A 22,184-nucleotide genomic window follows, 5' to 3' on the forward strand; every position below is an offset into this window, starting at 1 on the left:
AGTTTTGAGGCGTAGGGATGCTCGATGCTGCATTGCTGTTAAAGATGAAGCAGTTTCTGCTTGGCCTGGTCACTGTCTCCTCCTCTGCCCTCCTGGCCAGCACATTGAAGCAGCTCAGTGAACTTCCCTGCAGTTGTAGCTCAGCTTAAACCAGGGGTGCCAGAGCAAAGTGCATCCTGGCAGCCTCTGGGCTGCTTTGCCCTGCTTGGACATTCCTCCTTCTGGCTCTGCTGAAGTTGTTGGAGACCCTCCAGCTGATCTTGGCTTCTCCAGCAAAGGTGTCTCTAGAAAGGAGAAAAGAAGCAGGTTTGGTCCATGGAACAGTCTCTTGTTGAGGGTCTTGGATTTTGTGTGATGGCCGATGTCCCTACTGAGCATCTCTCCCTGGGGAGCAGGGTGGGACCTGCACTGCTGCTGCTTTGCCAAAGGGGAACGGGCAGGACCTGGGGTGATCTGTGAGCATGGGCTTCCCCAGCTGAGCTTTCCCAGCCACAGTGCTGGAGCATCACCCCCAAAATAGCCACGGGCTCACCCAAACAACTCCCAAGAACTTGCCCAATGCCCCTGCAGCCCTGGGCCAGCTGCCACCCACACTCAGCAACTTTGGGAAGACCACAAAAACCAGGGCAAGCACTACCTGTGCCTGTCCCTGCTCCTTCCCCTGCAGCTCCTGGCAGACAGAATTCAGGTCCCAGGAGGTAGCAGCATCCTCGTGTCAAGGACGGCCAAGTCTGTGCCAATGGTGCGCCGTGTTCCTCGGCCCGTCCTCGCCTGCACGCTGGGCAGCCCCTGGGAGCTGGATGGCTGAATTTCCCTGGCACTCCTCCAGGCTGGAATTAGCTTGAGTTCATGCAAAATCTTGCTCTTGGTCAGATAGTTAAATTGAGTTAATGCAGAGCAACTGTTCGCTCGAGTCTTGCGAAGGTTTCTGCTCCCACTGCAGAACAACGGAGGGGAAACTTGCAGAATGAGAGGGAGGGAGGGAGTTAGCGAGAAACCCGGAGAGCTCCTCCTTCCCCCACAGCTCCTGACGCTTTGTCGATAGCCAGAGACGGATGCCCAAGGTCCTGTTACCTGCTCCTGGTTTCGCTTTGTGAGGGTTTTTATTTCCCCTCCGATTCTGTTGCCGAGTTGCGTCCGGCCCTGAGCGGATAATAGGATTTCATCGATAGACTGAGAAGGTGATGTATGTTAAAGCACTTAATATAAAAAGAGACTTCTACAGGAGCCCAAATTCAATTTGGCCAATGAACTCAATTGCAGGCATTATTGCATTCCAGGAGAAAGACCAAGAGCATTTATACACATTACTCTGCAAATATTTATGTTCACATATCCGTGTGATGTCCTCTTCACCCTTCCTCCCTTCTGCTGCCCGACCCCCTAATGGGGAAGTTTGGTTTCGTGTTTGCTTTTTTAAGACAGCTTTGAATGTAAATAATGTTCCACCAGTCAGCAGGATCTTGACAGCTGGTGAGTGTCAACTTATTTAAAATAAATAGCCTCTCGGATGGGAACAGCCAGCTAGCGTGCTCTCCACTCTGGCATCTTTTAAATTGTCTCATCTTTGTAACCCAAACCTCAAACCATTTCGAAGGGCAGCAAGGAGACTTCCTTCCATCCCTGCCACACGACCAAAAGTAAAAACCCACAAGGAAAATGACCCACTCACATGTCCCTCTGACCTAACTCAGGGTTTTGTTTTTTTTCATTTTTTTTGGCTCTGCACAAAGTAGTGAAACCCAGAAGCCTCTCACCCTGATTCAAGCTGAAAGAAACAACATGTTAAAATGGCTTTTCTTGCCCTTCAGTCCCTAGACCACAGGCTCCAGTAAGCTCCCAGTCCTGCTCCTGGGACGAATGAGCCACCTTTGTCTTCTTCAGCCCTTTCAGCCCTGCTCCAGGCCTGGCAATAGCAAACCTCTGCCAGAGCAATCTCCCAGCAAGGCAAATCCTCATATAACTGCTCCCCACAAAGGGACTGTGCTTCTTCCATGGCCCAGCCATTAGAAGCTATTTTTACCTGCTTCCACACGCACAGATGGGCCAGAAACAATCCAAGCTCAGCACCCGTTATGCTTTGCCCAAAAGATTTGCTCCCTGCTTTTGCTGAGCTGCCAAAACAGTTGCAAAGGAGCAGGTAAAAGTGGGTAAGTGATGGCCAGGCAGCTGCTGGAGCGTGCTGAGAGCAACGGCTGGGGATGACAATAGAGAGATGGAAAAGAGTTATTCATGTTTCCCCGAGAGCCGAGATCAGTTGAAACATCATTTTCCTTGGGGATGGAGAGGAAAGAGCTCCCTTCAAACACATCGTCCCATGAGACTCATTAAAGGCTCATCAATTACGGTGAGAGCAAACAATTCAGGGGAAGCTCTGATAAGCCTTCCTTTGGCCGGCAGTCATTAGCAGCTCTCTGAGCGCTGCCTCTCCCCAGCACCAGCTCAGGGAGCAGGGGGGCAAAGCCACACCGGTGAGGGTGAAAAGCAGGAGCCCAATGTCTCAGAAACCAGCAGGAGGGGACCAGTCTCCACAGAATCCCTGGGGACACATGGCAGCATCCTCGTGGTAAGCACAGGGTGGAGAGGAGTGTGCAGGCTGGGCTGGAAGGAGACTTGGAAAGATGGTAGCCCACTGTAGTGGACTTCTGCTACTCCATGTCCTGTCCCAGGATTTTTTAAGGAGCTTAGGGCAGTGTTGTCTCCGTGGGAACTCGGTGGAAGGTGCAAGGGGACAGAACAGCTCTCTGGGTCTCCAGTCAGCAAGTGATTCCTCCAGCCCTACCCCACACAGCAGTGGGGTCACTGCATCAGTCCTGAAGGGGAGTGCCAGCACCCCAACACTGTCTCGGCCCCATGGGGAGGGAGAGGGATAAGGAGGTGCTCTTTGCCTTTCTCTGCCTTACTTCCCTGCTCTGCAAGTGGGGTTAGGGACAAAAAAAAGAGGTTGTAATAAGAATCCTTGGAAGGAAAACAAAGGACTGGGAGGACTTTTTAACTTCAAAAGTCATTATTAATGAAAGCTCAGGGAAAGGGGCTCTTTTCCCAATCCCAGCATGGCTTCTGTACTCACCCCCTTCCTCTGCATGGGCATCTCCTTCCCTCACACATGGGCTTGGCACCAGACACCTCTCCAGCCGCTCGCTGCTGTGACCTCCAGGATGCTGACTTGGAGAAATGCAGGAAACTGTTCTTTATGGCTGGGAAAAAAAAAAAAGAAAAGAAAAAAAAGAAGGACACTTTCCTGTAAACTTTCCTTGGCGCTCCAAGCTCCGTGATGTTCCCTGGTGGAGGCATTGGCAGCATCAGATCACACTGCACCACTCTGAGGAAAGGCAGCAGCTGAACAACTGCACTGAAATAAAGTCCTAAATACCCCATTGTGCAAACTGTAACGTCCTGGGCCACACAGTGCCCCAACCTCCCTTGCTGGGAACAGTGTGAGCCAGTCTCTGTTTAATGCACAGTGCAGTTGTGTGACCTGCTCCCCAGTGCAGGGTGGGTGTCCCCAGGCTGTGGGTGCTGCTCACGGGTGTGCTCTGGGGCTGCTCTCCTCGGGCTCTTCCCCACCGTGGGCTCTGAATGCTCACTGAGAAACAGCACTGTCGCTGTGAGCCTTGACCCACGAGTTGGAGGAGAAACACTCCTGGCTCTTCAGCCCTCCAGAGCCGGAGAGACCATATTGCAACCAGCACTTTGCTGGAGCAGCCCCGGGGCTGGAGCGGGGCCATCGCTGCAGGACACGGCGCAGGTGTCTGCCCCGAGCCTGCTATTTAAGCCTCACTGCTAAGTAGCTCCTAACCTTTCCCTTCATCCTCTCCTTCCTGCCATGGCTGGCCGCCGAGGAACACGGGCAGAGGCGGGCAGGACTAGCAGCTCCCACCCAGGGGACTGGGCTAATGCCATTTACTCCAGTCTCTGCCAGCTGAGTCTTGGCTGTGCGCAGACCATCAACAAGCACATGTCCTTGGGCTGCAGGCCCAGAGAAGGAGGCAGAGAAGCCTGAAGAAGGGGTTGAAGACGAGCCTCTGAGCCCAAGCAGCAGGAAGGCTGGGATGCAGAAACCTTCTCCCCAAAACAAGGCTGGCAATCAGGGCTGGCTGACAGCACTCGGCTGTTGGCCATTAAATAATGCAGCCTGATTGATTGGGCTGAAAAGTGCTGTGCTGCGGGGTCAGCCTGCTGGGGTTACAGTTCTCTGCTTAGATTGATGATCCTCAAAGGTCAAATTCAGAAAGCAATTCCCAGGTAAAATTGATCCTTTGGATAAAAAAACTTCTGCACGGTGGCAAAGGGCGAGTAAGAAAAATCAGTGACCTGGGCCCAGGCAGGCAAGGTGAACGTCTGCCTCTGCTTTCTCTTTACTTAGTTTTCCTTGTTTACACCAATTAGGAAGTGAGGATCTTCTCTGGGAAGAGCAGAGCTCCATCACACCTACATGCAGTGGCTGAGGGACGTCCTTGAGCACCCACCCCATCTCCATCCCGCTGGCCAGGGCAGGAGGCAGCTGGGGCTGTCCCAGGAGCTGGTGCTCAGCTCCCAGCCCTCCTCAGCAGTAAGTGAGCAGTGTGTGTGTGTGAGCAGACACATCTGACTGCTCTTGTTTTCCCTAGAGCAAGAAGTCTGGGTCCCACTGCTTGGTGAGGGTTTTGTAGCTGGAGCCAAATTAACAGTGAACAGGTCTTGCCCTCCTGCACTGCAGCAGCTTGGAGCCAGAAGAAGCACCTCAAAACATCTGCTTGGCTCTTGGTGGGGGATGCCAGGAGCAACGATGTGCTATGTGTGGAGGGGGTTATTGAGGCTGTCCCAGGCCACCTCAGGGACCAAGTGGTGGCCCCCCAGGGCTGCTGTCCCCACTGCAAGACTGGCAGGGTCAAGGACTGGAGCCAAGTGCTACCCTCAACATCATCCCAGCCTTCAGGGAAAACAAGGGGCATGACAGTCCCTGCATTCCTTGTACCCACTCCCTGGGGCTCTTAAACTCACCCTCAGCTGGATTGTGATGCTGTGCCCTGGAGCTGGTCCCATCCCCTCGCTCCCACCACAGGAGGAGGGAGGAGAGAGGAGAGCTGCAGCTCCCAGAAGCTGTTGCTCTGTTCAAGCTGGGCCCAGAGCAGCAGTGGTGAGGCTTTGACCTGCTTTAACCCACTATCTTGCCTGCTTTGCTCTCGTCTGCTCATTTTGAAGTGAGAGAAGGAGGCCACACTGTGTGGACGCTGAATAATTCAGAGCCAGGCTCCGCAGTACTCTGGGGCTGGGCATCACCTCTGCCACAGGGCTGGGACAGCTCAGCCAAAATCCTTCCTCACCAGAGGCAGAGGGGACACGGAGCATCTGAAATTCAGCCTCCCTCCTGTGTAGGTACCAGCCAAAGCCACTTCCTTCCCCTGGATGCTTGGATTTGTGACTTGCTCCCAGAGCACCGATGCTCGGAGGCTGTTAATGCTTTCAGCCGTGACACGGCATCTCCAGCTCTCACCAACACACAGTTTCAAGTGGAGCATGCTGAGTGTGTCTGCCTCTGCTCCCTAGAACACGTTTTCTTCCTCCCTCCCTTTTAGAAACTGCAAAATTCCCTCCTCTGCTTGGTCAGAGACAGGGCAGGATTGTAAGATGGGGAGAGAGATCGTTCATCCAGCTTATGCTGAGCCTCTGAGCGGGGTTTGCTAGAATTAAGGGCAGGGAGGGGAGGGGGGGAAAATCATACATGAGGTCAGCTTATCCAGCCATGCGTGAGGAAAGCACAGCAAAGGCAGCCTCAGAGGGTCAGGCAGGTGGCTGGGGAGCTTCTTTGGGGGCTCCAAGGGAGAGGGGGAGAGGCACCAGGAGCTGGGGGGCATGTGCAGCACCTGCTCCCAGCTCCCAGCCTAATCCAGGCTGTTTATCCCAGTGCAGATAGAGCACAAGGAGCAGCAGGCCATGTTTCCTCTGTCTTCTCTGCATGTGGTTCATTCCCTCAGCTCTGCATCTCTTCAGCCTTGTAAAACAAAGTGTTGCCCCATCAGATTTCACCCGTGCACAAAAGGCTCAGTGTTACTGTTTTCCTAATGGTTCTGCTTCTGAGAGTGTAAATTATCGCACAAAGCATCGGGCTGTGCTAGGGATCGACTGTCTGGAATGAAATGAGATGTTTTGGTCCCCAAAGTCTCTGTCTGATGGTCTGAGCTCGGGCCCAGGAGTCACCAGAGCCACGTGTGAGTTATGGGCTCAGTCTCTGTGCTCTGCGCAAGTCACCTCCGGAGTGTGAGCAACAGGAATTATTGTGCACAGAGATAATTATTCCCTGCATACTGCACTACAGCTCATTAAAAGTTTCTTAATGTTTGCAAATTGCTGAATAGTGTTTTTAGTTGTTGCCTTCTCTGATGAGGCGCATTCTGATGGTGACTTGCTCTGTTATTTTGGTCACAGCAGGCTGGGGAAAAGGGTTTGTGCTCTGCAGCTTCACACCACGGGAGAAAACACTGCTGACTTTATCACAAGGGGCAAGGGCCAAGTCCCACCAGTGCTGGCCATGCTCCTCCATCTAAAGTCCAAGACTGCCTCCCAGTAAAAGCCTCTATCTGAGGTAATCACCCAGATTTCTGTAACAGCCCTGAAATGTGAGTGACTCCTTCCTGGAGTCTCAGCTGGAGACATTGACTTACCATTAAAGTCTGTGCTACTGCAGTCGGATGGTGGGAGAAAGCATCTCTCATCTTGGACTAGAGACAGCAGATGCACCTTGGGCAAGGAATTGGACATCATAACTCCAGCACATACCTGGGGAAAACTGCTGAGTTCAGTGATAAAGTCCTGCAGAAGGAACAGAAAGGGGGTGACCAGCCTGGCTTCAGCACTACATTTTCAGCACTACACCAGGGGCAAAGAGGAGCAGCAGTGACACCTGACAGCTCTTCCCTGTCTTCTTCCTCCAGGTGTAAATGCAACCTCCACGCTAACCTGTGCACCTTCAAAGAGGGCAGCCTGCAGTGCGAGTGTGAGCACAACACCACGGGGCAGGACTGCGGCAAGTGCAAGAAGAACTTTCGCTCCCGGTCTTGGCGAGCAGGATCCTACCTGCCTCTCCCTAACGGGTCCCCCAATGCATGTAAGTAACTTGCAGGGAGCCAGCCCTGGCTGCACTCCCACCTTGGGCTGCACAACACCCACAGATGGGAGCAGGGTCTCATCATGTCCTTCTCCGACTGGAATCGGTGCAGGATGCTCAGCTTTCGAAAGGGAAGCGGGTATTTACCCCTGTCTTTGTGCACAGAGACATGAAGGAGGATCTGGTGGATGCAGAGGTGGTGTGTTGGCTACTGGTAGATGAGCAATGAGCCTAAATGATGGTCAGGAATAGGGAGGATGACCTCAGGCCAAGACACAGGTCCATGGCTTTGTGGCAGTGCAGATTATTGTCCGTCAGAGAAAGCACTGTTAACCACAGCAGAGCACTGGCTGTGGAGTAGGAGTAGCAGTGCAGGTTGATTCCTGGATCCCGTTCTGTGCACGTCAGTGTTCCAGGCAAGCGCCGCGAGCTCCGGTCCCTCTGCGCAGCTCCAGTCTCATCCAATTGCTGCTGGAACAAGGCTCTGACAGAAGCAAAGACGGGATGGAGGATGCATCCCCACCATCGCTCGAGCAGGGGAATTGGGGCAGGAAACATCACAGATGGGCCGGTTCCTCCTGGGTTTCTGTCCAGTCCACATTAGCAGACTTGTTTAAATGTCACGGAGCCACGGTAGCCACTCCAGCCTTTCAAGCAGCAGCTTTGAGTGTTGCCAAAGAGAACCTTTTCCCTCCCACCCCCCAAATTTTTTGAAAGATTCATGTGCTTTAAGATGATCAAAGCTGAAATTCAGGCTCCGAAGGCCGTGACAGGAATGTTTTGTGTGTGCCAGGGCTGGTAGACGAGCAGGTTCTTTGAAAGGGAACGAGCTTGTCAGCTCCCACCAAGCGGCTGCATTGCTTCAAAGGAGCCTGGGAGAGTTTCTGGTGTTGACAGGCACAGACATGCTGTTCTGTCTCTCTCCCTCCCCTCCGTTCCTTGTGTCTCTTCCTATTTCTCTTTCTCCTCTGCTTGCTCTTCTCCCATTCATCTCTCTTCCCATCTGTCACTCAGTCTTCTTCCTCCTCCCCACCCCAACTCTCTCTGCTGCTTCCTCCTCCCCACATCAACATCCTCTTCCTCTGCAGCAGAGGCAGTTCTCTGAAGCCCTCTTCTCTTGGTAGTCCTACCTCTTCTGTTGCTGCTCCTGTGCTTTATATTCATGCAGAGCTGAGACATTCCATGATTCACCCACTTGTTACAGCAGGGAGGAGCAGGGCCACTCATCTCCTGAGTGCCAAAAGCCAGAAGCTGGTCCTTGGATGCACTTTGGAGCTGGTGCCTTTGCAGCGTCCTGTGGAGCAAATGCTGCAGTGGGAAGAGTGTCCAGCCCTTCTTGCTCACTGAGAACTGGTTCAGTCCCTACAGCTTGTCCTTAGCCCACTGAGCCTCAGAGGATGTGCTTGTCCTTTGCTGGGCTTTAAGGGCAGGTCAAGGAAATGGTTAAGAGAAAAAACCATCAGCAAAGGCCACGCTGGTTTTCCTTCCCCACATGACAGGCTTGAGATGCCAAGACCCCAGACAGCACTGTCTGGTTGCTTCTGTGGTTTGACAAAAGCAGCTTTTAAGCTGTTTGTTGCAGCAAACTGATGTGCCCATGAGCAAGATCCCCACTAATTAATTGCCATTTGCTCCAAGGTTATGTGTCTGTATGACCTGCTGGTAACAGAGCTGGTGGTGCCCTGCTTCCAGTGACTGGGCTTCTTCTTCTTTTTTTTTCCAGGTGCAGCTGCAGGCTCAGCCTTTGGCAGTAAGTAAAACCCAAACTGAAATGCTGGCATTTAACACCTCGGTGCATGGTCCTTGTGGATGTCACTAGGAGAAAGAAATATGGTTATTTTCTGTCCATTATCGTTTTCCAGGCAATAAGTCTTCCCTAATTGTGCCTCATTTTCTGTCTTGTCAAAGAGTCTTACATTTTCCTCCTTTGACTTCAGGAGCCTCATTTTGCCTCTTCCTCTGGCATGGTTTCCCCCCATGAGGTTCGTTAGTATGGCAGCCGGAAAGGAAATAAAAAAAGACTCTTCAAAATCACCAGCGCTCGCTGCGAACTCCCCCCACCCCCCAGGATTGCAGGATTCTGCTCTGAGAAGGAGCTGGGTGTGAATTATTTGGCATAGAATCCAGTCTGGGTCACCTTGGGCTATCAATAAAAAAACATATAGAGCATGTGTACATCTGCATGTACACGTGTAGGTGTATGAACAAATGTCTATGAAGTGTCGGCAGCAAAGGCAGCAGAGCTCAGTGGGGATTTCTGCTGCAAGATTGATGGGATGAGAGGACTCCTTATTTAACAAAGCTGGAGGTAGTTTGATATCAAAGAGCCTGGAGTTTTGGGTAAGCAGAAGCCTGGGTCTGAATTTTGTGGCTCAGAATTCCCCTCCAGAAGAAACAAATCAGAGAGCTGAATGAATAATGAATTCTTTGGTTTGCAGGCAAGTGGGAAGAATTGGAGGAGAAAGAGTTTCAGAGAAATGCAAATGCAATTAAGAAAAATGCACCTAATTGACAAGTGGAGGACAGGTTTTCTGGGTAAATGAACCATATTTAGATTTTAAGCCGTTAAACGCTTAAAATTTTCAAATGAAAATTAAAAGTCTCCCTTCAGTAATTTAGAATTAGAAAAAATAAATGTTTCAACAGTCCAAAATGTTCTTCAGCTTCCTGGTCAGAACCATTTTGATAACTCTTTTTTCCCCCCTTGACAAAGCTTGGCATCCTCAGCGCTACCTTTGTTTCACTGGAAAACGTTTCCCATCAAAATTTGCTGCTGGAGAGAAGCTTTGGGGGTGCTGGGAGCGATGTGCAGGAGGTGGACAGGAGGGATTTGTGTCCAAGGCCAGTTAAGGAGAGATTATTTAGCCCGCACAGGAGACTAGAAGTGACCTAAATTAAGTATTTAAACTAGCTCAGGGCTATTATGAAATTAAGCATGATAATCTGCATGAAGCAGTGGGACAAACAAGGACAGGAGGGCAGCAGGTGTAAGTTAAGTAGGAATTTGTGTTTGAGTGTTATTTCAGTTCGGGCTGTTGTGGTGCCGCACTCGGGGCCGCTCCTGCCCAGCTCTGCGGGGGCTCCCTGACCCTGAACCATCCTTTAATTTGCAGGGTGCCAGTGGAAATGAACAGGTGCCAGTGATCCTGGTTGGTTTTGATGGTGCTAAGTAGTTTGGGGGTGTCAGGAAGGAATGGTGCTGTGTAAGGAGCACAGCTGGGCACGTGGACACCGGGCAGTGGAAGCACAGCTTGGGCTGGGAGTTCATCCCGCCTGCACCTCACCCCATCCCTGCCCAGACATGCCTTCATTTCCCCTTTTCAGCTTAATTGGCAATTAGTTTATGATAGAGCTGTAAGTATTTAAGCCAATATCTGCACCAACAGAGTAAGCTGATACAGGCACAGCCTCCAGCCCCTGCACACACACACTCACTCACTCATGTGCTCGCTGCGTCCGCCGTCATCGAGCTGCCATCGCCTTAATCCTCTCGGTGCCCCAGTTGTGACCGTGCTGAGAAATCAGTCGCCAGTTCAGCCCAGCAGCAGCAGCCTCGTGGGAGTGCAGGCTGGCAAGGAAACCCTCCATTCCCCCCAGTAAGTGCCTCCCACCTCTTCTCTTTGCTTGTCAGCGTACGAGCGACCGCAGCGGGCAAACACCCCAAAAACCACCACTGCAAAAACGACCACCACAACAACGCCCACCACCACCACCACCACCACCTCAACCACCACCATCACCACCATCACCACCACCACCACCACGCCCCTACCAGCCACCACCACCCAGCCAGGTGGGTGCCACGCTCGCTGCCTCGCCTGGAGGCCGGGACTCTTCCCAGCTCCTCTTTTCAGCTGCTTCCCATGGGACTGCCGTGTCGGTGGCCCTGGATATCTGCTCTGTAGGATGGTGATAAAGAGACATGGATAAAAATCACCCTGACTCATTTCACATCTCCCAGCCTCCAGGCAGCTCTGGTTTGCTGTTGTCTCTATTCAGCTCCTGTCCAACATGAGCCAGGAACAAGGTTTATGGTCCCTGTAAGCGAGGACAGCCACAGCAGGTCCACCTCAAAGCCAAGAGACAATCACCCCATGAGTTGCCATCCCACCTCACCAGCTGTCCCTCTGTTACCATCAGGGCAGCAAGAAGTAAAGCCAGGACTGGATGTGGGGGAACCATCGGTTTTCCCTTTTTTTCCCTCTCAATTTTGTTGTTTTTTAAAAACAGAAGGTTTTCAAAATCCGTCCCTCCTGGAGCCACTTGGCAATGCTGTCCTGCACAGGGCTGGCATGGCTGCAAGAGGTGCTCTCTTACAGCTCCACCACAAGGCAGGGCAGGAAGGCAAGGAAGATTTTACTGTCCCATAATAAAGTTAAACCACACATCTCTCTGGAAGGAGAGGGGAACTGCACCCCATCCTGCTCCATCCCTGACCTCCTGCCAACATTCCCCAGGCAGCTGCTGTACAAGCAGCCAGGGAGCATGTGGGGCTGGAACTCACACACACATGCCAGAAACATCCTTTCCTAATTTCCAAAATCACCCCGTGGAGGAAAACTTGTGTCCTTTTCCTGGGGGTTCCTCCTTCCCTCCCCCCGTGAACAAGGAGACGGCGTTTTCGCTTGTCTTTTGGAAATGAGCAGATAAAACTTAACAGCAGGACATTTTTTTTAAGCTTCTCATGGGGGAATTAGACACGCATTCCTCCCCTTGCCATGCTTTCAGGGGCCTGATATTTCCCAGGAGGACGTTTTACACCCACAGTATGTTAGTAACAGTCTGTCTGGGGGAGCTGCCAGAAGCCAGTCAAAGGGATGAGGAAACTTGATTGCATGTTTATGCAAATATAGATTATATTCATGGAAGTACCCTGCTTGGGGAGTTAATCAGGAAGCTGAGGGCTTAAGACCAACTTCCATGGAGTTGGAGTGACCCTGGAAACAAAGTGGAAGTCTCAGCTCTGTTAAGAAGTGTTCCTCACCCAGATCCATGCTGTTCATGTGCAGGAGGAGCTTATTCTACTACCCCTGCCTGGAGCTCACACCATGAGCACAGCCCCAGCAGGGGCAGTGATCACATCTCCATCCACACCAAATGCTTGGGGTCATTTGATTTTTATCCATGCTCTCCTGTAGCAACATTTTAGGGCTGTTTTTTAGCTGTGTACACGTGGGTGATGTGCTTAGTGCCTCTCTTGTGTCTGACTTGCAGTGCTCTGCCTTGTGTCGTACAACTGGTGCGGGCAGGACGCATCTGTGGGGCTGGGGGTGGTGGGGGAAAATCTCTCCTGAGAGACATCATGCACCTTGGGGTTTATTCCTTCTCCAAAACCTGCTTCCTGGCCAGAGAAAATGTTTTCCTCATCCTTTCATTAACTGAGGGCAAGGGACAAAATTAATAGATTGCAGCCCAGCTGACAGATCCCTGCCTGGATACAGCCAGGCCTGAGATCTGAGCTCCTCGCCCCCATCTAGATCCCTATCTGTGCTTCTGCACAGCCAGGTCCTACCACAGAGTGGTGACAGTCCCTGGAGGGGCTGTTCCACATAAGAAGGCAGCCAGGGCCACCCAGGAGCTCAGGGAGCTGCTCCTACCTGGGCAACATGCTGGGTTTGATGACAAAGGTCCACCTGTGCCCTTGACCAGCAAAAGGGAATCAAGGCCCAGCTTAATTCTCATCTGCTTTTGGCCAGAGATGTTCCTCCTCCTCCCTGCAAAATGTAAAGTATTTCTTTAAACACTATGACATCCCCACAGGGTGCAGATCTAACTCACCTGGGCCTCAAGGGAAACATCCTGTTAAAGAGGTTTCCCCTCGAGCTCCTGGTAGGACACACGTTTGCAGGAGACACAATAACCCCAAGCAGGGTCAGAATCCCAAAGTGAGACACCCTGTTGTCACCTCCTTTCTGAGTTTTAGAAGCATTAAAATCCCTCCTTGCTTTAAAGCCACCTCAGTCAGCCAGGCTCTTAAAAAAGTCCTGTCAGAGCCCTGCCCCATCCCCGCACCGCTTCACCCTCTAACTGACACACTGTCTTCTGCCCTCTGAATTTCTTCTTCCCACCATAAGCAAGCATCATCAGACCAGCCTCTGAGTTTGCTGCCTCTGAGCCCGTGACAGAAACACAGAAAAAACCAGGTATTTAAAGCCAGCCCGATGTGTTTTCCCCCTTCTCCTTCGTGCCTCCGCACACCAGTGGGTAGCAGCAAGGCAGAAAGCAACGCTGCACGTAGGCTTAGAGGAGTAGATTAGATTTGGGTTGTCTCTGGGTTGCATGGATCTGCTAGACATCTGCTTCCTTTGGCTGCTCGTGGTGTTTTCCGTGGTCAAGGTGGAGCTGTGGTCGTGTTTGGAGGATGATTTTGTCGCCTGTTGTGCGGTGAGAGGGGAGAGAAGAATGAGTTCATGGGCAAGGCCTGTGGTCTGAAGGCAGTCGAGGCTGCCAAAATGGGTAGAAGAAAGGGAAACTGCAGAGTTACCCTAAGGAGGATGAATTAAGTGCCATTCTCCTTTGCCTTCTGCAGTTCTGTTATTTCAAAACCTTCCTTGAAGCCTGTCAGATTCTTCCTTGCCATTTGTTACATTTTTCCCGTGTTCAAAATAAGCAAAAAAATAAGCTTCCCCCCCCCTCTGGTTTGTGGCAGTTTCAGCAGTGCCAGTTCACCTCTGGGAAAAACAAAATAAACCTGAGCCCTGCTAGATGGTTACGAGCTCCTGACAGCCTGGCTTTGTGGAGGTCCTGCAGAAAGGGGACCCCTGTTTATGTTTTGAGCAGGACTTTTTCAGGGCCCCCCAATGCCCCAGCACTGTTTGCCCCAATGACTTCTTGCTTCAATTTACTCCACTTCTCCAGAAACCCACCAAGAGCAGTGATTTCCATCAGAGCTGCCCATCGTTTCCCGTTTGTATGACCTGGGTCTGGGGGCAAAACGTGTCTCTCCCCCTCCCAAAATGTAAAACTGTCCATTATGGCCCTGAGCTGCAAGGGAAAGGTTCTCAGGATAATGAGCATTAATAATTTTCCTGGCTCTGTAAATGTGATTGAGTGGAGGTGTATGTGAATGACTAAAAAGCAAAATGCCTCCAGGGCTGTTTTTTATTGTGACTCTAATTAAACCCTTGCCAATTTGCACCGGGCTTTTTTCATATTCTCTTTAACACCATATTAATATCAATTGGTTTCCACTTTCCAGCTGAAAAGGACAATGTCTATCACCTTCTCTTAGAGCTCGTCATTAAAAAAATTATTTTTTTTTACTTTTTCATTCTGTATTGTTTGTCATCCCCCTGACAAGGCTGGGAAATCACATTTTTCTCCTACTCGGGTTTGTCCTTTGAAACTTGGCAAGGATCAAGAGATTTTTTTTTTTTTTTTTTCCTCCTCCTCCTTATGTTACCCAACTGGAGCTCGAAATTAATAATATGGCTTTTAAAATTTTTAGTCCTTGGTTTGTTTTCTAGCAAACCTGAAGATTGTTACCAATACTGAGGAGCTGGGGAGGGGGATGGAGCCAGTGGGGGTGAGGGTTTGTGGGGAAATCAAACGAGTGAGCTATAAATTTCTTGCTGGTTTAATTTCCCTGCAAACTGGCATTTTCTGAGGAAAGGGCAGAGCCTGAAGGAAGGCCTGGAAGTTGGGATTAGGAACCAGGACTTGGTGCCTCCATCCCCAGACACCTGTGCTGTTTCTCAGCGCTGTTATTTCAAAGGGGTGCAGAGCAGGTGCTGATGCAAACACACAAGCAAACCCCTGTGTGTTGAGCTGAGCTGAGAACGGGCAGCTCAGCACACGCTGCCATCCTTCCCCTCCCAATCCAAGGGCTTCCCAGCCCCTCCAGAGCCTGAGGACACACTGGCCACCCTGTGCCACGAGCAGCGCTGGCATCAAGCAGGTGCGAGAACCCACGTGGCACAGGGCTGGGGGGTTTGGTTTGGGGCTCTGGCTCACCCTCGGGGTTCTGCAGGACTCCTCGTGGGACACCAGCCCTCCCAGCACACCCAGTAACACAACTTTCCCCTCTGATCACTCCAAGATTACACCGACTTGTCGGCAGCTGCCCCGCTGCAGGTGGGCTCTCCCCCGGCCCAGGCTGGCCCAGGAGCAGAAGGTAGGAGCCACTCGGTGGCTGAGCTGGGTCCTGCCAGTGAGAACCAGCTCCTGGTGCTCCAAGAACGCTTTAGTTTCCAGCTCTGAACCTCTGCTTTCCATGCCTCTCTCCTCCTCCACCTGGGAAAAAGCTCGGGGTTTGTCTGTGCCCTGCACGCAGCTGGGACTCTGGTGAGGCTGCATTGAGCCTCGGGGTTTAGTTGTGTACATGAAAGATGAGGATGGTAAGTGGTAGAAGGGATTGTTCACAGCTTGCTGCTGGGGTGAACGGAGAGGATCATGGAAATCCTGTCATCTCCCGAGACCGGAGTCTGTTTGTAGAGCAGAATCACTCTGTAAATGGATAAGCCTGTGTTGTCTAGAGCATAGATGCCTTCTTGTTCTCCTGAGTGACTGCCTAAGGTGAGCTGCTCCTGGTGGGAACCTTGGGAGGTTTCACGCTGGCTGTCGAGGCTGAAGCTTCTCCTCCTCAGGGTTCCCACCAGCACACACTTCAGCAGCTCCCGCTGGTGCTCAGTTCCCATTTCCCACCCAAGATCCTGTAGCTGCTCCTGCTGTAGACACTGGCATCACTTCCAGTGCAGAACACGGCACCCTGGGCCTGTCTCTGGCCTCACAGAGAGACAAAGCTCCTTTCGGTGCAGTAACAAGGGATGGGGCCACACCACAGCCATCGGGGCTGGGTGGTGCTGACAGTCTGTGCTGAACCAGGAGGGCTGTGCTGAGTCCTGACAGTGGTCTGCAGATTTGGCTTCTCTCCGTGCTTGGGCAATGTAAAGACCACATGCCAACACTCAGCCACCCAGCAGCTCCCACAGCCTCCCCTTAGGAACACTTTCCCTGTCTCTCTTCCCGTTTAGAAATGCTAATTTTCAGGAGACTTCATCTCTCCTTCCTGCTTCAGCACATCCTCAACCAGATACAGCTCTACCCACCCACCCTAGAGACCTGCCTAGAGCTTCCAGTGTCCCTTTGCCACCTTTGTAAGCAAACAAGGGGGGATCTGTGTTAAATCTGATGTTCTCTCTGATGCCACCTGTGATGACCCACCAAACACAGCAGCACTTGGACGCAAGCTGAAGCCCCCAGACCCTCCCAAGAACATGCGAGGTAAGGCTGTGCCCATCCCCAGGGTCAGGACAGGATGGGTTTCTCCCTCAGTGCCATAGGCCAGGACAACCCACCTGTCCTCAGCATGACCGTCAAATAATCTAGTCTCCCTCTTGGAGGGTCCATCTCAGCTCAGTTCTGCTCCTCCAGCCCCATGGAGGTCTTTTTGGAGACATGTTTGGGGCTGGGAGAGCCCATGGGCTGCTTTGGGAAGGGGTTTTATGCCATGGCCAAAGTCAATTGGGCTGATGGGCTGCTCTGGCCCATCAGGGCCAAGCCTTGTTAGCAGATCACCCTGTTCCCAACAGCCCATGGAGCCTCCTCAGAGCCATGGCCCCCTTCTCACTGAGGGCTGTTGCTGTCAGGACGTGACTGACACAGGTGGTTGTAGCTGGCAGTGCCCACCCAGCGCCTCCCTGAGCCCCACAGCGCTTGCAAGGGCTCATGTTCCACAAATAAACAGCGAGACCCGTTCCCAAACACCCTGTGGGACCTCAGTGCTGCTCCACCTTGCCCCTCACTGGGGTCACCAAAGCGCAAAAACCCCCCAAGCACCAACCAAACCCCATCAGCTCGATGGCCTTTACCCCCAGCGCTGGGTCATTCCATGTGGGACGGGGTCTGGCTGGCAGCACAGCCCCCAGGGAGCCCCATCCCGGCTGGGGCAGTCCCTTATCCAGAGGAAACATCTCAGCCCAACCATACTGGGCTGGCCCTGGGAGCCCTCTGCCCACCACAGCGCTCAGGCGTATTTTGTCCTCTGGCGTAGCGGCTCCGAAGAGCAAACCAGGGCGCACAGCACACTCTGCAGGCAAGAGGCACGGCAAAAAAACAGGTACGTGCTGCCGGGGACGGGCCAGGCTGGGGCAGCACCTGCTTTGCGGGACCCTGTAGATCCCCTGCCAGATCCCACCTCTGCAGCACTTTTCCTCCTCGCAGCTTTTTGGTGGTGACCGCCACCAAACCAAGTAGATGTTGGTTTTAAGCTGTTTAGACTTGTAGATCCTTATCCCAACCAACCCAATCCACACCACCGAATGTGCATAAAGGGGGGAAGATGTGTGAGTAGCTCCTCCCAGCTCTGCAACAGAGCCGTGCATGGAGTTTTTCATGCATCAAACTCCGAGGAGGGGAGAGGAAGAGGAGGAATTTAGCAGCTCCCAGCTCCCGGTGCAGAAATAGAGAGGGGTGTTCCTGGCTTGGCATTGTTCTCGTGGCAGAGCTGCTCGTGGTTTTAAGCAGTGAGAAAAAGCGTGTCTCTGATTTCTCTTAAGCGTCCTCAAAGAGCTCAAAACTCATCCGGCTCAAACCAAACTCTGGCCCAGTGGCTCCTATTGAATCATACAGAGGTAAGAGGAGGGAGGGTGGTGCTCCAGGGCTCCTTGTCTTCACTCAGGTGATATGGTCCAAGAGACTCAGACATGGAGAGCATGGGGAGGGTCAGGCTATCCAAGTCGTGGTTAGCTGTCAGCTGTATGTAGGAGTGCATCCCTAGACTGCAACAACACTTGGGAATTGCAGACACAATAATTTGAGCTGAAATTCTTTGGATATTGGGTTGTTTCACAGCAGGTCAAGATTACAACAGGCTGCCAGCTCCTCCTCAGGCAGCTGTGAACCAGGGGGAAACCTCTGCCCTGCTTCATCTTCCCTGGTCATCATCTCATTGAGACAAGTCTCCTTCTCCAGTTGCATGTGCATGGCAACCCACACCCTTCCATCCCATCCCTCTGCCATCCTTGAATGTTTAATGTTACTTGCCTGGAACAAAGTCCCAGCTCTGAGCTTTCCTCCTCCTCCTCTCCAGAGGCTGGGGAAGCTCAGACTTGGATGACACCATTTCTTCCCACATTATTCCCTGCCCATGCTGGCTGGGAACCTCCTGACCAGGACAGCTGGGACACAAGGGAACTAAGTCATCTCCTTTCTTCCTGCATTATCCTTTTAAACTCCCAGTAAGATCCAGCACCTGGATCTGACACTGCAAGGTTGTCACTGTCCCAGGTCATGGTAATAAAAAGCAAACACAAGAACCACATCATGCAATTCCTCTGGCTACAAATTCAGCCTGGCTGGTTGTGTTCTAACATGTGCCCACAGCAGAGAGAGGTCAGCCCTGTGGACAGGAGCAGTGCTTGGCCAAGTGACGGTGGCATCTCCCACCCCACCAGCAGCCTTCAGGCAGTGCTGTGCCAGGCAGCCCTGCTTCAGACCTTCACACACCTGTCCACCAGCATTTGAACAACCCACCCAAGCCACACTGCCTTGTACAGACTCATTTTAAACATTTAACCTGAGAGTCATCACCCTTCTCAAGCAGCACTGGCTTGGGAGACACAAGGGGTGTGCTGAGAAGGGACATAGAGGGGAAAAAAGCCAGAGACAGCAAGGTTTTACCTGGACATACAGCAGCTTCAGGTCCACCTGAGCACCCTCTGCCAGCCCCATCCCATGGGCCAGTCCCCTGTGCCCAGCGAGGCAGAGCCTTCACCAGGGCTCTGCACCCCAGCTCAGCTCCTCATGGGTCCTGCAGCCTCCCCAGAGCCAAACCCAGCTCTGCTCATTAACAAGGCAGCTCTGTAATTAGCACCTGACTCCCCTCCACTGCCTGCTCCCACAATTATGCAGTTCCTGAAAGAATCATACAATTGTAGAATCAGCCAGGTTGGAAAGGACCTCTGAGATCATCAAGTCCGGCCCTTGATCCACTACCACTGTGGTTACTAGACCATGGCACTCAGTGCCACATCCAGTCTCATCTTAGAAACCTCCAGGGACGGAGGATCCACCACTTCCCTGGGCAGCCCATTCAAGACATCATGTCCTGGGGTTGCCAGGGGCTGGCTCCACACCCCGAGGGGAGAGAGACCCTCACCCTGCTCTGCTCTCTGAGCGATGACTTCCAGCCCCGATGCCCCCGTGGTGGTGAAGAACAGCCACCCCTGTGTGCACTCATCCCGCCCAGCCCAGCCCTGGGTGGGCAGTGGCCATGACATTCCACCCGGGCAGGAGCATCCCCCGAAGTGGCTCCTCTCCTCCGCCCAGCGGGAGGGAGGGTGTGCCCAGCCCAGCTCCCCAGCTCTCTCGTCCTCTCCGCAGACTGTGAGTGCTACGGGCACTCCAACCGCTGCAGCTACATCGACTTTCTGAACGTGGTGACCTGCGTGAGCTGCAAGCACAACACGCGGGGGCAGCACTGCCAGCACTGCCGCCTGGGCTTCTACCGCAACAGCTCGGCCGAGCTGGACGACGAGAATGTCTGCATAGGTGAGTGTGCCAGCCCCGGGCAGGGCCGCCGGTGTCTGGGATGGCTCATCTGGGTCCTCGCTCTGTGGGGTGGGCTTCGGTTCAGCCCCTGTCTGGAGGATGGTGTGCCCACCTGCGTGTTCCGCGAGGATGATGGTTATTACAGCCTGTGCAGCTTCCCAAGGAAGCTCTTCCCTGAAAACAAACCCCAGATAATATCATAGAATCACAGAATTGTTTGGGTTGAAAGGGATCCACATTAAAGATCATCTCATTACAACCCCCTGTCATGGGCAGGGATACCTTCCACTAGCCCAGGTTGCTCCAAGCCCTGTCCAACCTGGCCTTGGACACTTCCAGGGATGGGGCAGCCACAGCTTCTCTGGGTAACCTGTGCCAGGGCCTCCCCACCCTCACAGTAAAACAGTTGTTCCAACTGGATTCAGATGCGTTGCTGAGCCAGGAGGGGCTGAGCTATGAGAGGTGGCCTTTGCACCCACGGCTGTTTGCACCATCAGGGTGTCTCAGGCCACCATGTCCTCCCTTGGTCTGTAATGTCCCTCCTGTAGCACATTGCTGGGCTTTTCCAAAGTCCCCAACACCTCCCTCAGGGAATGGGCATGCACAGAGGCCCCAGGCAGGGCAGGCACTGACCAGAATGTCTCTGGCCAGAATGTAACTGCAACCAGATCGGCTCCATGCACGACCGCTGCAACGAGACCGGCTACTGTGAATGCAGGGAAGGCGCCACGGGGCCCAAGTGCGACGACTGCCTGCCCAACTACTACTGGAGACAGGGCTGCTTCCGTGAGTACCGGGGCTGGAGAGGCACGGGGACGTGTGGATGGGTCCAGGCAGGAGGGGGATCTTCAGCACTGTGATGCTCGGGGTGGAGGGTGAGCAGATTCCAGCCATTCCTCCCAACTCCAAAACGACTTCGTAGCTCTGTCTGTGGAGTTTGCACCTCCCGCTGTGTTCCTCTGGCCTTGGAAGTGCTCTAGCGCTACGAGGGTTGGATAATTGAACCACTAGGAGCTAAAAGCTTCTAGTTCCTGCTGCAATCAAGGGGTTTAACACCCACACCCTTCCCTCCGTCCCTCCCTCTCGCCTCGTAGCCAACGTCTGTGACGACGAGCTCCTGCTCTGCCAGAACGGCGGCACCTGCTACCAGAACCAGCGCTGCATCTGCCCCGTGGGCTTCAAGGGGGTGCTGTGCCAGCAGTCCAGGTGTGAAGTGGACAAGAAGGACTGTGACGGTGCCCCCAGTGTGGGCGGCAGCCTCGGCACCATCGCCCTGGGGGTGCTGGCCCTGCAGCTGCGCGCCTGGGGGGACCTCTGACCCCACAGGGCAGGGGGCCCAGCCCAGGCACGTCGCCCGAGGGACCCGGGGAGCCCAAGGTAACGGGTGGCTCTCCCCACCGTCTCCTCCGCCTTCCTTCACGCCAGGACTTGCACAACTTTGGGCCCACTTTCCCAGCAGAGGTACCCGCAGAGAACCTGGGGTGGCTCCTGCCCAGCCGGGGTGGCCCAGCCCAGAGCCGGCTGCGGAGCGTGGGGACTGCACCAGCCTGTGCCAGGGGCGTGGGCACGTCCTTCCCTCTGCACAGGGACTCTCCTTCCCTGCCCCACACAGGGCAAGCCGGGGCCGGGGCCGCCAGGGCCCTGCTGAAATAGTGCCGCGATCCAAGGGAGATTTTTTTTATTCTTACTTTCTTTACTTTGGTATAGGCTGGGGTGTTCTTTTTATTTTTCCTCCTCTTAGTGTCCTGTTTCGGAAGAGCCTGTCATGACAACTCCGGAGCCCCACGACACAACAGGCAGGGGAAGGGGAGGGAGGGAAGGGGGGACTCTGGTCCATCCCTGCTGCATAGACCCACATCCCACCATTGGCCTGGCCTGGCCACGCACATACTGTTGCCTACAACTCTAGTTGCTGCATTGATTTTGTATTTTCATTGCTGGGTTTTCTTTTCTTGCACTTATGGAGGACACAAGGGGCCATGAGGCCCGTGGTACGTGAGGAGTGCAGTGTCTTATCCACACATGTCCGAATAGTGTACGGTTCAAATACTTTTTTTGGTAGAGACTTATTTTTGTTTGGATTAAATGTTATAACAGAACCACAACTTAAAGGGACATTTTGCCATGAGCATTTGATTCTGGTGTATTCTCCTCCAGTAAAGCAACTATTAATGGCTGCTTGATCACCACGTTTTCCTTTTTGTGTGCACAGTTAATTACAGGTAAAGACTTATTTTTTGATTCATAATGTCCTCTTGTGTTTTCTGAGTCACTACCAAGGTGCACCACATGGTGAGGGAGAGGGGAGGGAGAGAGAGGTTGCCTCATCGCTGAGAGCTGTTAATTATTTCTCCTAATTACTTTGCTGAACCTAGGTTAGACTACTAACTGTAGTCGATGAACAAAGCCTGAGTGATGCATTAAGCACTGGTATTTTGTGGAAAGGCCATTTCCAAATGAGTCTGTGGCAGGAGAAGACTGGCCAGTCCAGGGCTGCTTCTACAGGGGGACCTCAGCTGTCCCAATCCCATTCCAGCTCCCCCTGCCTCCAGCTGATGCTATGATGCACCTTTTGCAGACAATGCTCTTTATTTTAGCAGCCTAGAAT

The 22,184-nt window shown here is 52.9% G+C and overlaps 1 protein-coding gene across 1 annotated transcript in view; it reads left to right on the top strand.

Annotated features, from left to right (window-relative positions):
- The window catches only part of NTNG2 (netrin G2), a 49,085-nt gene extending 27,261 nt beyond the window's left edge, over window positions 1-21,824 (top strand). The window contains exons 4-8 of the mRNA XM_027687803.1: window positions 6,915-7,087; window positions 8,811-8,837; window positions 19,409-19,576; window positions 20,228-20,362; window positions 20,671-21,824. Of these exons, the coding sequence (XP_027543604.1) occupies window positions 6,915-7,087; window positions 8,811-8,837; window positions 19,409-19,576; window positions 20,228-20,362; window positions 20,671-20,894 (727 nt within the window). The 3' untranslated portion in view covers window positions 20,895-21,824. The remainder of the gene's footprint in view (window positions 1-6,914; window positions 7,088-8,810; window positions 8,838-19,408; window positions 19,577-20,227; window positions 20,363-20,670) is intronic.
- The last annotated feature ends 360 nt before the right edge of the window (window positions 21,825-22,184 follow it).

This window comes from Neopelma chrysocephalum, unplaced genomic scaffold (genome assembly GCF_003984885.1).
Source record: "Neopelma chrysocephalum unplaced genomic scaffold, ASM398488v2 Primary Assembly neopelma1_74, whole genome shotgun sequence".
Taxonomy (NCBI): Eukaryota; Metazoa; Chordata; class Aves; order Passeriformes; family Pipridae; genus Neopelma; species Neopelma chrysocephalum.